At 42.6% G+C, this 13612-nt stretch overlaps 1 protein-coding gene across 2 annotated transcripts in view; it reads right to left on the bottom strand.

Moving 5' to 3' along the window:
- Positions 1 to 1199: 1199 nt before the first annotated feature.
- The window catches only part of umodl1 (uromodulin-like 1), a 24360-nt gene continuing 11947 nt past the window's right edge, over positions 1200 to 13612 (bottom strand). For both annotated transcript variants that reach the window (XM_049593131.1, XM_049593130.1), the window contains 11 exons: positions 12224 to 12451; positions 9594 to 9851; positions 9181 to 9293; positions 8797 to 9016; positions 7098 to 7235; positions 5822 to 6990; positions 5528 to 5688; positions 5013 to 5249; positions 4613 to 4769; positions 3477 to 3561; positions 1200 to 2877 (listed from right to left, as the gene is read on the bottom strand). In XM_049593131.1, the coding sequence (XP_049449088.1) occupies positions 2690 to 2877; positions 3477 to 3561; positions 4613 to 4769; positions 5013 to 5249; positions 5528 to 5688; positions 5822 to 6990; positions 7098 to 7235; positions 8797 to 9016; positions 9181 to 9293; positions 9594 to 9851; positions 12224 to 12451 (2954 nt within the window). In that variant the 3' untranslated portion in view covers positions 1200 to 2689. The remainder of the gene's footprint in view (positions 2878 to 3476; positions 3562 to 4612; positions 4770 to 5012; positions 5250 to 5527; positions 5689 to 5821; positions 6991 to 7097; positions 7236 to 8796; positions 9017 to 9180; positions 9294 to 9593; positions 9852 to 12223; positions 12452 to 13612) is intronic.

Raw genomic sequence — 13612 nt, 5'->3', positions numbered from 1 at the left:
ATAAAAACACAATATGGGTGTTTAATTAGTAATGACCTGTGTGAGTGAAAGCCTTTGGAGATCCTGCACACACACACACACACACACACACACACACACACACACACACACATGCACTGTAAAGCATGATAAATGACTGTGTCTCAGAGACGCCCTGACCTGGATGACTAGCGACAGACGGATGTGAGGAAGAGAGGGAGGAAAAAGAGGAAGGACTGTAGAGGCACAATATCATGTTGCAGCCATTAAGAAGGATGCGGCTCTGCTGCTTTCCGGAATATAGACGGACGGAGTGGAAAGAATAATGTCTCCTCCAGAGCAACCGTCTAATCCCCAAGGCCTCATTTACACATTTGGGAATCACTCCCTCGACATTTGTTTGGTGTATTTAACTGTGTTTGATTGTTGTGGCCACGATCAAACACCTGCTCATTGCTGTTTTTACAATCCAAGGCCATCCGAACAGAACCAAAACACTTATTAAAGGAGGAAGTGGGAATTTTAAGATGAAGCCCAGAAATCTAAACTTAGATTTAAACCAATAATAAAGGCACATTTCACCCAATTACATGCTTTTATACTAAAATGATTCCCCGCTCTTTCTCTCCCCTTTTGATCGCTGCTGCTCTCCCTCCCTCCCTCCATCCCTGCAATGGGCTGTTGCCATAGAGACGGGTTGCCAGGTCTCAGACGGTGAAGCTGAATGGGTTAATTAGGAGGCGGAGCATTTGCAGCCCTCCAGATGGTAGTAAGGCCTCCTTCTCCGCATGTCTCCAGGGTCCTCCTCTCAAAGAGAAAGCCTCTCCTGTTTAGTATTCAGCCCCTCTCCGTCGATCCAGGAGCTGCGCTTTTGACCCTGTAGTCAACAACGTGGGATTATGGGATGCGGGGGGGGCAGCTGGATCCTCCTCTTCAGTTCTGCTCGACTGAGAAAGGCTTAGATCTTTTTCATATAATCCCTGATTAAAGGTGGAGCAAGACATCCTTCACCATCTCGATTCAATCCAAGAGAAAGATTTCAAATATGACTACGACTGCAACTTTTCCTCATTCTGTCTCATGCCTTTTGTTGTCCTCTGTAAACAGTATGTACATCTTATCTCTGTGCATGCAGGAAGCCATCTTCCCTTGTTTTTCTAAAGCTGAAGAACTGTGACAGCAGTACCCTCTAGTGTCTACATCCATACATGACGTGTTTATTGTTATACCACTTACAGCAGAGAGATCATATAAGTGACAATAAAATGTGTAACAAACAGTACAAATACATAATGTGTTATTGTAGAAAAATAGCAGCTAAAAGAAAATAAAGTGAGAACTGTGCTTGACCAGTACTGCACAATAAATTAAGCACATTTGACGACATGATAACTTATACAAAGATATGCAATGCAGTTCAGTGCAAACTCATTACATTACAATTTTTGATGTGAAGTAGATGTGATAGAGTGAGATATTCTCTGTACTCAATGGGTATTATCAGTATCTAAATATGAAAATTTACATTTTCTCTCCAGTATCATCATGCCTCATGCCTCTTTGTCTAGGCTGAGGGCCAAATGTAGCTTAAAATGTTATTCACAGACATTTCTTATCTTAACAAGGCATATCTATCTATCTATTCTTTAAAGGTTCAGTGTGTAAGATTTAGGGGGATTCAGTGGCATCTAGCGGAGAGAGAATTGCAGATTGCAGCCAGCTGAAACTTCTCCTGGTTAGAATTTTTTGGAGTGTTTATTGTTCAGGAGGTTTTTACCGGGAGCCGAATTATCTGTAGACTTCTCTTCCTCTCCAAAACAAACAAACCAGGTGATTAAAACCAGTGAGATATACAGACACCGTTTCAGCACTTTCACTCCCCCCCATGGTGGCTTGAAGGCAAGACAATTCTTTTCCCCCATTCTGCAGTTCTACCTTATATACAGCTCGGCGAGGCAGCAAAACAGCGCAATATTGCTGCCTTGAACAGGCAGTGTAAAAGAGTTTGGTGTTTCTCGTATGCTGATGTGTGCTCAGCTTTTATCTCTGATGACTTAAAATCCAGAAGTTCAGGAGATTTTAAAGGGAGCTGAATTATCTGCAGAGGTCTCCTCATCTCTAAATTAAGCAACCAGGTGGTTTAAACCGGTAAAAACACTGAATAAAGCAGTTTCATCTTAAAAAAAACAAATCTGTTTTTCCCGATCCTCTTGTTGCAGAGGGGGTGCAAACTACAGTGGCTGATGCGAAAACACAAATGGCCCTATCTGAGCTACTGTATGGGGGTGCAACATGGCAATCTCCGTGGCAGTGGACCCGCTCCCTTTACAGATATAAACAGCTCATTGTAAGGCAACAAAAACTGTACGATTCTTATTTTACTGTGATTATTCACCAAATAAAACATGCTTATTATATTATATTCCATTTCTGCCAATATAGCCCTTTAAATCCTACACACTGAACCTTTAAAGTTAAACATTCAGGAAATATGTGTAATCTGTATGAAACTACTCTATCATTTTAAAGTCTTATATATATATATATATGTCAATGGAGAAGGTGAAAAATAAATATAATCTGTACTTCCTTCATTGTTTAATGTGCAAAGATTTGTAGTGTTTGGTGAGAACTAAAATGTGAGTGGTGCAACAGTGCCACCCGGTGGCAGCTGTACTGTAATAGCCTACTAAATGTATCTGCTGCACCCCTAGGTGTTAAAGACAAGGTAGGTGAAGTTCTCCTGCTTGGGTTTGGCGTTGAAGTTGTAGTTTCCAATGCGGTTCCTCTGGTAGTAGAAAAGGCAGAGGAAACCAATGATGAATAAGAGCGACAGGCCGATTCCGAGACAGGAGAGTCCAACTATGTGAAGAGTGGTGTAACCCTCTTCCAAGGAGTCTGCAAGAATATGTGTTGAAGTATTAACCAAAAAAAGAGCATTCATCTGAAAATGCTGTTAAAAGAGTCACTTCTTTGAACAACAAAATGTTGAAGAGATTATTCTAAATACTGCATCTTTTATAAGCACCAGCTCTTATAACGCCACTCTTCCAAAAGGCTAAAATTTCAATTCAACTCATGAGTTTATCATGAAAAGAAATAATCCACTTCAAATGAAGGTACCTCAAATATATGCGATCAACTTCAGAGCTTTTGAAACGTGTGTTTTCCATCAAGCTACTTCAACTTGGCCTCTCCACCAGACTGATGATAGAGAAAGCAGCACTACTGCCATAACTCAATAGTCAGATGGCCTATTCAAATTCTAAAATGAAGAGACACTCAAGTTTATAATGGATACCAAAGACCTTGATGCTGCAATACTTTGAAAACTGGTCAGCTCGTCTGCAGCCAAGTAGAAGCTGAAGTGTCATTGCTACTTCAGCTGGAACTAAATCCCATTTTTGACTCACTTTTAAACACAACAGAGGCATGCAGCTGAAAAATATTCCTCTCCTGACAGAACCACTGTTGTGATTCTGTGTAAAAGTGCTCACCTTCACCTGACCTCCACACAGGCCCGTAGGTCCTAAGAGTCGATCCGATTGTATGCGAAGACCGAGATGTTCTTTGTAGACAGTCCTGCAAAAACACACGAGCAAAGACGACAAAGGAGAATATTCTGGTTGTTCAAACAACTAAAGGGTAAGTTTGGTATTCTTCAACCTGGACATTTTTTTCTTATATTTTTGTGTCTATGTGAGTTATGGGAAATACAGCTTTTGAAATTGGTCCAGTATTGAGCAACTTGTGTGGGTGTGTTCCAACCATTAGTTTACGTCCACTAAAGGTGCCTGTTCTGGCCATTGACATGTTCATTATTAATTTATGTGTCTGACAATTTAGGGAAAGGATCCCTACAGAGATAGACCTTTTTCTTTGCCCTGAAATCAGTATTGCCAATCCTACCTGACTCCATTTAAATAAACAGTAAATTCATTATGGTGAAACACACCTCATTCAAAGTCGACAGACACAAAATAAAACTCCCAAAAGCTGCCCTGGTTTGTCCTTTCACTGCTCTAACAATCACCAACTTTGGTTCAGTTGAACTAAACCCTTAATTCACACAGTTAGATGTGAAAATATGTTGACTCAAGACTGAGATGTTACACTTCATTAAAAAGCCAGATTTTAAAAATAGTTGTTCAATTTACTTTTAGAAAATACCAAGAGTTTGCCACTCTAATATCCAGAGGCAGTGAATTCCATGGTTAAGGGGCATAAAAACAGAAAGTACTCTCACTAATACTTCCGTGGGACAAATGAGGTACATTAAGAGGTAAAGCAGTGGAGGACCATAGTGATCTCGCTGGAACATAAAATGATAAAAAATAGACACTAAAATGACTGCTTATTCAAATAGAGTCTGGTGAAATTAGCGATGGTGATTTCAGGGCTGTTTCTGGTTAAACAAAAAGGATCTTACTCTTTAACGAAAAGGTCTTTCTCCGCAGGGATCCTTTCCTTAATGTTGTCAGACACTTTGAATAATAATCTGAGCTTGTCAGTGGCAAAAAAAAACTTGTAGTGAGCGTAAACTGACGGTGGGAACATCTCTCGAGTGGTCATACACTCAAGTTCAACCTGCAAGGTTGTGACAGATTTATTTTTTTAAATAGGAGGTACTCACAGGCACACAGGTATCCGATCCAATCTCCACACAGATCTGGACCTGGCAATGCAGATAAATCACATCCATGTCGACAACTGAGAATATCTGCACAGACACACGTGAAGTGCTGGAGTTCCCGTTCATCAGCACTGTGGTATATTGGTTCAAAGAACAGCTGTGGAGACGGAGGCAAGGAACTTTTTAAGTCTTTGTCTGCATCTGATATGGTTGTAAACTGTGTCTATACGGACTTAAAAATGACAGTCTGACATCATATCCAGCTATCTGTTTCAAGTTGTAAGAAAACACTACATTGCTGCAAACATAGACGACTGTCTGACTAGGCTGCTCATCATTGATTCAAGCCAAATACTAATACTAATGGAAATAGTGATAGCACTAGCAGGTAGACACAGACCTGTTCTCCAGGAAGGTTTCGCTGGGGGTGTCCGCAGGGTTTTGGGTGGGAGTGGCCCAACATTTGTTGATGACCACTTTAATCTGGTCTGAGGAGGTGTTGACGCTGACCTCCACCACCACAGTCTCCTTGGACGACAGACTGTAGTTGTGGGGTAGAGGCATTGTGCCGTTCATCAGCTGCACTGTCACCTGGAACGACCCAGAGCCCATGATGAGGTCTTGGATCATGTCATACCTGGAGATGGAGAAAAATACAGAGAAAATGACACCAGGAACACATTGCAAAAAGGGTTTCAAGAAATATCTACCTTACTGGTGAGGTACTGGTTACTTAGTGAGCTTTGGAGACAGCCAGGCTAGCTGTCTCGCCTTTATGCTAAGCTAAGCTAACCATCTGCTGGCTCTAGTATCATATTTATCGAACAGGACAAAGAGTGGTATCAATCTTTGGCTCAAAAGGCTGTTTTCAAAAATGCTAAAGCATGCTGAGTAATGACAATAAGTGAAGCGTACCCCATGGAGCCGAAGTCAGCGGAGATGAGCATGCTCTTCATGTAGGTACACATGATGGGAACCTCCAAGCGTTTTCTGGGTACCTCCACTGCTCCACTGGATGACGTGTACATGTCCATGGAGTTAAACAGGGTTACAGATGTTGTGTAGTAGGTGTCATTCTAAAATACCAAAGGTCACAAGCAGTTTGGAGTATAATTAGGGTTAATGCACTCAAACTGGCAGGCATAGTGTCTTTGAATCATACAGGAAAATGCAAAAGCTTCCCTAATGCAACACTTTTTCACAACTCACATGCACGAGGCTGGTGCCACACTCATTCCATGCCACCGTCAGCTGGGCATGGGTGGCATTGCCTCCATTGACGCCACATTCCGGCAAGCCTAAATATAGGGTGCTCTCCCGGATGTTGTTGTTCTGAAGAAAATCCCTGTGAATTGTCACAGTGATGGCAGCAAGTCTGCACTGGACTGAGATGGCTGTGGTGGCCGTTCTCACGGCACCACCACTGGTTGTAGGAGAAGTAATGGTGGTAGTGGGTATGGTAAGAGTGGTTGTAGGGGTAGAGGTCATGGGTATCATTGCAGTAGAGGTGGTAGTTGTAGAAGTAGTCGTGGTGGTTGTAGGAATAGTGGTTATTGTAGAAGTAGTGGTGGTTGTTGGGACAGTAGTGGTGGTTGTTGGTGCAGTAGCAGTGGTTATTGGGGCGCTGGTTGTTGCGGCAGTGGCAGTTGTTGGTGCAACAGTGGTGGTTGTTGGGGAAGTAGTGGCTGTTGGGGCAGCAGTGATGGTTGTTGAGGCAGTAGTGATGATTGCAGGGGCAGCAGTGATTGTTGACGCAGTAGTGGTGGTTGTTGGGGCAGCAGTGGTGGTTGTTGGGGAAGTAGTGGTTGTTAGGGCAGCAGTGGTGGTTGTTGGGGAAGTAGTGGTTGTTGGGGCAGCAGTGATTGTTGACGCAGTAGTGGTGGTTGTTGGGGCAGCAGTGATGGTTGTTGAGGCAGTAGTGATGGTTGCAGGGGCAGCAGTGATTGTTGACGCAGTAGTGGTGGTTGTTGGGGCAGCAGTGGTGGTTGTTAGTGCAGTTGTGGCGGTTGGTGAGGCAGTAGTGGTGATTGCAGGGGCAGCAGTTATTGTTGGTGCAGTCGTGGTTGTTGGGGCAGTAGCAGTGGTTGTAGTGACGGTAATGGTGGTTGTTGGGGCAGTAGCGGTAACTGCAGAGGCAGCAATGGTTGTAGGGGCAGAAATGGTGGTTGCAGTGGCAGTCATGGTGGATGTAGGGGCAGCCACGATTGTAGGGGCAGCAGTGGTTGTTGGGGCAGTCATGATGGTTGTAGGGGCAGTCGCGGTGGTTGTAAGAGCAGTGGTGGTGGTAGTAGGGGCAGTCATGGTGGTTGTAGGGGGAGTCATGGTGGTTGTAAGGGCAGTCGTGGTGGTTGTAGGGGCAGTAGTGGTTGTTGCAATTGCTGCAGACAAAACACACTGGTTACCAAATGCAAAGATATCCTGTCATTATGTAGTTGCATAGAACCTGTGTAAAATCAATCTTTCCCATTTCCACACTGTACCGTACCCTGACAGGCTCGTCCAGGCCTTTCTGGGTTGTTGTCTATGAATCCATCCTGGCAAACACATGTGTAGGAGGCCCAGGTGTTTGTACATGTAGCTGACAGCGAACAGTCATTTTCCCCTGAAGCACATTCGTTAAAATCTACAAAAAGCAAAAATACTGTGCTCAGTAAGTCAGGCTTCATGTTATCTTTGGTACTGTTTTGTAGCTGCTTACAGATCAACATCCGTTAGATTTTCTAAAACTTGTTGGAATTTTTCAGATATCTTGATTGGGGTTTTTTTAACGCTAAAAGGGTTGCCTTTGAGATGTTTGTATGAGTCAAGATCCAAAAACGCTGCATCCTACAATCCCCACAGTGCAACTCATGTGATAAGCCTTCCATGCCTAGTAAATGACCTTTTCTTTCAAACTCCTGTCCCCAGTTTTTAACAAAGGCTTTCTGATAAGAATTTGAAGCTGGGATAACCCAAATGACATCATCAGGGATTTTTTTCAGAAGGATTTCTATCAGAACTGTTTACACAGACTGAAAACAATCTAAAGCTCATAGTCTAAAATGCATGGCATAAGTGCATCTAGAACGTGTCCAGCTTTGTTAAACGACGCATAATCTGAGTGCAATGTAAGGAGCAAGGGGCAATGGGGTTGTATTTAATTCCTTAATTTATCATATGTTTGGGTGTAACATGAATTAATTCGATCAGAGTGTCATCTCCTATTCCCGGTAAAAGCCAGGTGAGCTTCTGAAATAATAAATGAGTCTTAATGGGGAGTCGGACAGCAGCTCTGCAGCTCTGCTATATTCACATTTTAGACATGCAGGTTAATTGGTGACTCTAAATTGTCCGTAGGTGTGAATGTGAGTGTGAATGGTTGTCTGTCTCTATGTGTCAGCCCTGTGATAGTCTGGTGACCTGTCCAGGGTGTACCCCACCTCTCACCCAGTGTCAGCTGGGATACACTCCAGCCCCCCCTGCGGCCCCTAACAAGACAAGCAGTTACAGAAAATGGATGGATAATTAATATTTTCCACATTCATGCTGTATTATTTCACACACCTGCAGCCCATCAGCACATTCCTGTGTGTAACAAGCAGAGAGTTGTGAACCTGTCTACGTAGGCGCATCCTACTATCTGAATAATATGCCCTTTAAATAGCAAGAAAATAACATGCCATGCTGACTTCAGACCAGGTTTTTGTTGGTTAGGGGCACAATCACTTTCTGCTACTTCAAATTAGCAATACACCAACAATGGGCTTGACCACACCTCATTTTTAGGCCTACGCACCCATGGGTGCACTGATGGCCCCACGTACATTTGCTACTTATACAACATGAGCACCACCACCTCACAGTAAATGTGAGACTGCCACGACCCTTTTTATATTTTGAATGATGAATATGTTCGAAAAGTGCAACAAAAAGATTTCAAAATAAATAATGATAATTGTGTAAGTCTGAAACTAGTAATGACAGTTGTGCTGCGCTTTGCTCCAGGTGTAAAATAGGACCTTGAGTAGTACTAACCTTGAGTCACAAATCGAATCTGATCTTGATGTGTAAAATCCAACTTAGACTTTGCTGACATTTAGTTTTAGCACAATAAGACTATGCTTTGAAGCACTTCTCAGTTTTATTCCTACCAGCCCTGGTCTCATAAAACACACTGTCAGAAAAGAGAATATAAAGAAATATACCAGTTGTGCTTGTGCTGTTTCTATCCACAGTATATTTGGTGATGTTTATCAGGGAGTTCAGCACAGCCGTCGACACATTACTGATGTCTTGGCTTTGACTCGGGGTGGAGATGATGGAAAAGATGACCACCACGCTCCCCGGCGACAAGCCTCTGATCTGAATTCTGACCTGGCCTGAATCCATCAGGGCCTTGATCTCTGGAGACAGAGACTGGTAGATCTGTTGGTGACAAAGTCCCAAAGTCAGAGTCATTTTAGGATAAGTGAATGAAGTAATACAACTTGTTAATTCAACTTTGGTAATTCATTGGACATATTTACAGTAAGTGGAATTCTATTCACAGATCACATGCTGTCACTGCATAATCGCTGTAGCAAACCCACCTCCGCTCTAATGCTCTCAGTGAGGTTTTCGTAGGCCTGGCTACTGGTGTTATGCAGATCAGCAGTAAACTCGATGTTGGTTAGTCGCACTGTGACGTCAAGAGTCTGAGCATCTACAAAGAAAAGGCTTGCTTGGTACACACACATTTTCCACGGTTAAATGTCAGCCCTCTTCCCAGCCCTGGGCCTAATCTAAAAATTTTCTCTCATGTCTTCATCACACATCAGTCATTAAGGGCAATTTTTTCGCTTTACTTACTGTATTACTCCCTAGGATAAAAATCTGTGGTCGCATTAAGGTCACACAGCTATTTTATACATGGACTGAAGCTTCATGACACTACTGTGATTTAAAAAACATCCAAAGTTAAAGGTACAGGAACATCACTTTCATTTTTGTGCACAGGTCTTACCAGTCTTGACTGATATTTGAAGTGCAACTCCTTGGCCTCCACAGGACCGAGGCGTGACAGTAACATTGTAGAGCACCCCAGGCTGTAGATTCCTCACCTCCAACATGGTCTGACTGGTTCCCCAAGACTGAGTGACCTCTGACCCTTTGCTCAGGACAACCTGGTAGGTCTGGTTTGTCTGAAAGTGGCTGGACCAGTAGACACAAAAGGAGGTTCCGGTGACGTTAGCCGCCCATACGCTGGTGATGCTGGGAGGAGCTGGGAGGGGTTGAGGGAGGGACAGTCACGTTTGTTATTTAGTTATTGTGGTTAAAGGAATAGTTTGACATTTATTTGAATAATGTTTATTACCTCCTTGTTACATGTTACTTCTCATTTAACTCATTTAACTAAGTGTACTCTCTCCAAAAATGGCTCCTTTTAAGATATCTGCGTTAGCTTGAATTTAAAACTGTTTTGATTTCATTAACAAAAACTATGATAAAAAGATTTGTCAACGACCTTTTCTCCATGACTAGGACAAGACGCTGACGAGCTAAAAATTGATCTTTGGTAATAAAAACTATGACAAAATGTGCTTTCATTGACAAGACAAGACAGGACCAAAATAATTAAATATTAGTGTTGGGCTAACACATGTAAAATGTATGATATGTGCTTGAGGAATGTGCGCAGATTCCCAGAATTCCAGGCATACACGTCATGGTGTCCCAAACCAACAGCGAGTTAAGGAAGTATTTCACTGCTGGAAAGATGGTCTTAACATCCAACAGACCAATAAACACTGCTGCTGGTGTGTGACGTACTGCAAGCTTGGCCTTTTTTCCACTGGAAACAATATGGCTATCGGCTGGTAACATATGATATAGAATTACACTTAAACGATAAACTAAAATATGTTACTGAAGACATTTCGGGCAAGAAATGGGCAACACGGTGACGTAATATTGGCTGGCTTTTTGATCAGCACTGCCTAGTTTTACCGTTTGGTCTGTGTTTGAGAAAGAGATAAAGCGAGGGGCGGGTCTGTCTCTTGATCCGCTTCTATCCTATTTGTGTCTGTGGTGACAGGCATACAATTTTTTTAATGATTTGGTATAAAGGAAAACAACGCCCTGTGGCTACAAATAAGCTGGAAGAATACAATCAACCAATAACACCACCACTATGCTATTTATGCTATGGAAAGTCAGCTAACTGTGATGCTAAATGATAAGTCCTAATGTTAATTAAGCATATACATTTGCTAATATTAAAGTAGCAGAGTGTAAGATTTAGGGGGATTTAGTGGCATCTAGTGGTGAGGATTGCAGACTGCAACCAGCTGAAACTTTTCCTGGTTCCTTCAGTGCGCATTGTTCAGGGGATTTTTACTGGGAGCCGAATTATCCACAGAGGTCTCCTCCTCTCCAAAATAAACAGACCTGGTGATTAAAACAGGTATCACAATGAATAAAGCAGTTTCACATTACAAATTGATGTTTCTCTTATGCTGTTCAGCATGTCACAGGCGGGACCCCTAGCCCAGCACCTGCTAATGTGCGTTCACTTTTTTTTTTCTGATAACTTAAGATCTCGACGTTCAGGAGGTTTTTATGAGGAGCCAAATTCTCCGCAGAGGTCTCTTGCTCTCCAAAACAAATAGACCTGGTGATTTAAACCGTTAAAATCAGTTTTTCTAGCCTGGTTCCAGACCATAGACCCCGCCCACTCAACTGAGTAGGCTTGCATTACTGGTCTGGCATACTTCAATGAATTTGCAATTTATCTCGTCCAAACGATGGACGGACCAATGAACGCCGGGGGTCTAGTGATTAGCCAATCAGCACCACGCTGATGTCAAGCTGTACGCCGGTGGGTAACTATTGAGGATAGCAACAATGGCGACCGCTACAGATCCTACAGACCACATTAACGATGCTATCGAGGTATTTTGCCACTACTCACATTAATGGAGGACCAAATTAAGGAAGCTGCTAAACTGGATTTAACGGCAATGCAGCTGGGCGTGCACGACGATGGAGACAATGCTCGCTTGTCTTCGGCACCCCCGAGGCATGGATACTAATGACGTCAGATTCTGGGTTGATCTCTACTGATTGGTTAGGGAAAAAATCAAATTCCTTCCCCCTTGTAAATCGCCTTTAATGGAGGCCATGTCAGACTGAAGGTTCTGGGAGCTTCAGTCTGACACTCAGGCTAGTGTTTTTCCGATGCTGCTTCTTGCGGAGGGGTTGCTAACTCCAGTAGCCGACACGAAAACGTGAAAAGGCCAATGGCCCTCTAGCCAGTGTTTGGTTTGTCCATTCTGGGCTACTGTAGAAACATGTAGACGTAACATGGCGATCTCCATAGATAAGGACCCGCTCCCTATGTAGATATAAACAACTCATTCTAAGGTCACGAAAACACAATGATTCTTATTTTCAGGTGATTAAACACTAAAGAAAACATACTTATAATATTATATTTGAAATCCTACACACTGGGCCTTTAAATGCTTTCAACAAAATCCAATATATCCTTTAAAAAAGTGACAATTTCCTGCTTGAACAGACTCCCTATGTAGCCATGTAAATCAAGATGTGGGACTTGAAGCATAGTTTAGATGAAGATTAATTTTTCCTTACAGCATGTGGTTGTCGGCAGAGGTGACTCTACAGTTGAGCTCATGCTGCTATATGGTGCAGAAGTTGTCCACTGCGGAGCATGTGATGAATTATTATAAGGGACAGGGCTTGTATTACTCAGAGCTGTAGTCATGCTGGTCTCAGTGGTGAATGCTGGGGGGCAGGTTGTGGTCATGGGTGGAAGGTAGGTAAAAGGGGGCTCTGTGGTTGTCGCCACCATGACGTCAGCTGCAAAGAAAGAATACAAGATGAATTCAAAGCTTCTGACGCAAAATACATGCTATGTAGGGAATATATTGATGAGAAACTCAGCCTGCTTGTGAACACTGGCTGGAATCACAGTGACATTAAAGAGGTCAGGTTTTAGCTTCTCTGTGTACAGATCTAGTCTTCAGTTCATCCAGCCTCCAGGTGAGGTTTCTGGTTATGGCACAGTTCTGTCACATTAAATCTGACCTCAGTTCCCTGATTCAAGCAGCTTCTGTTTGTCTGAGGAGCTACTTTGGCTCATGCTGCAGCCTGATATTGTGCATCTGCTTTATTTCAAGGTGATAGTTTGTTCCCTACTTGTTTGTCATTCTTATCCGACCACAAGATTTCTATGTTTGTGTTTGATGAAACATTTCTTGGTGTTGTTGATGAAGATTTTCAATCATCCAGGTCATGGTAATATTAAGTGCTATATCATAGGCAACTGGACTTGCTTGGGTTTCTTGAAGACGTTTCGCCTCTCATCCAAGAAGCTTCTTCAGTTCTAAATGACTGGTACGGAGATGCAGGCTTTAAACCCTGTGTGGGTGGGAACCCTTGCAGAGTCGTAGGGGTCACATGTGAGCTCTCAGTTTCAGTGTTGTTAAGGTCACAATGTGCCTGCAACTCCGTACTAGTCATTTAGAACTGAAGAAGCTTTTCAGATGAGAGGCGAAACGTCTTCAAGAAACCCAAGCAGGTCCAGTGGCCTACGATATAGCATTTAATATTTCTTGGTGTTCTTTAAACATCTTTCAGTGTGGGTGATGGACTTTTCCCTGCTATGTTTTAAGCCTTGTATCTTGAATGTCACTCTTTAGCAAGATAGTGAGAATCTATGTGCTGATAAGATAATGAGGGTAGACACACGTATAGTCAAAAATTTACTCACAAAGAAACATATATTATCCCACCTCACTTCTGAGCTTCAGTCAGTGCAAAAAATACCAGAGAGACACATACAATGAAATGTCAAATTGTTAATTGTGCAGACCCTGAATAAAGATAATGCTCAGTTATCTGTTCAAATAAATTAGCAAAAAATAAGGAAAATTATCTTCACCAACAGTGAAATTTCCACTGGGAATAAGGACATCTGCTTATCTGAGATTACTTTTATTATGTGCTTGCAACATTTAA

Source organism: Epinephelus fuscoguttatus, linkage group LG12, assembly GCF_011397635.1.
Source record: "Epinephelus fuscoguttatus linkage group LG12, E.fuscoguttatus.final_Chr_v1".
In the NCBI taxonomy this organism is placed as follows: Eukaryota; Metazoa; Chordata; class Actinopteri; order Perciformes; family Serranidae; genus Epinephelus; species Epinephelus fuscoguttatus.
The sequence above is the reverse complement of the archived record's forward strand: the minus strand, read 5'-3'. Positions and strand labels throughout refer to the sequence as shown.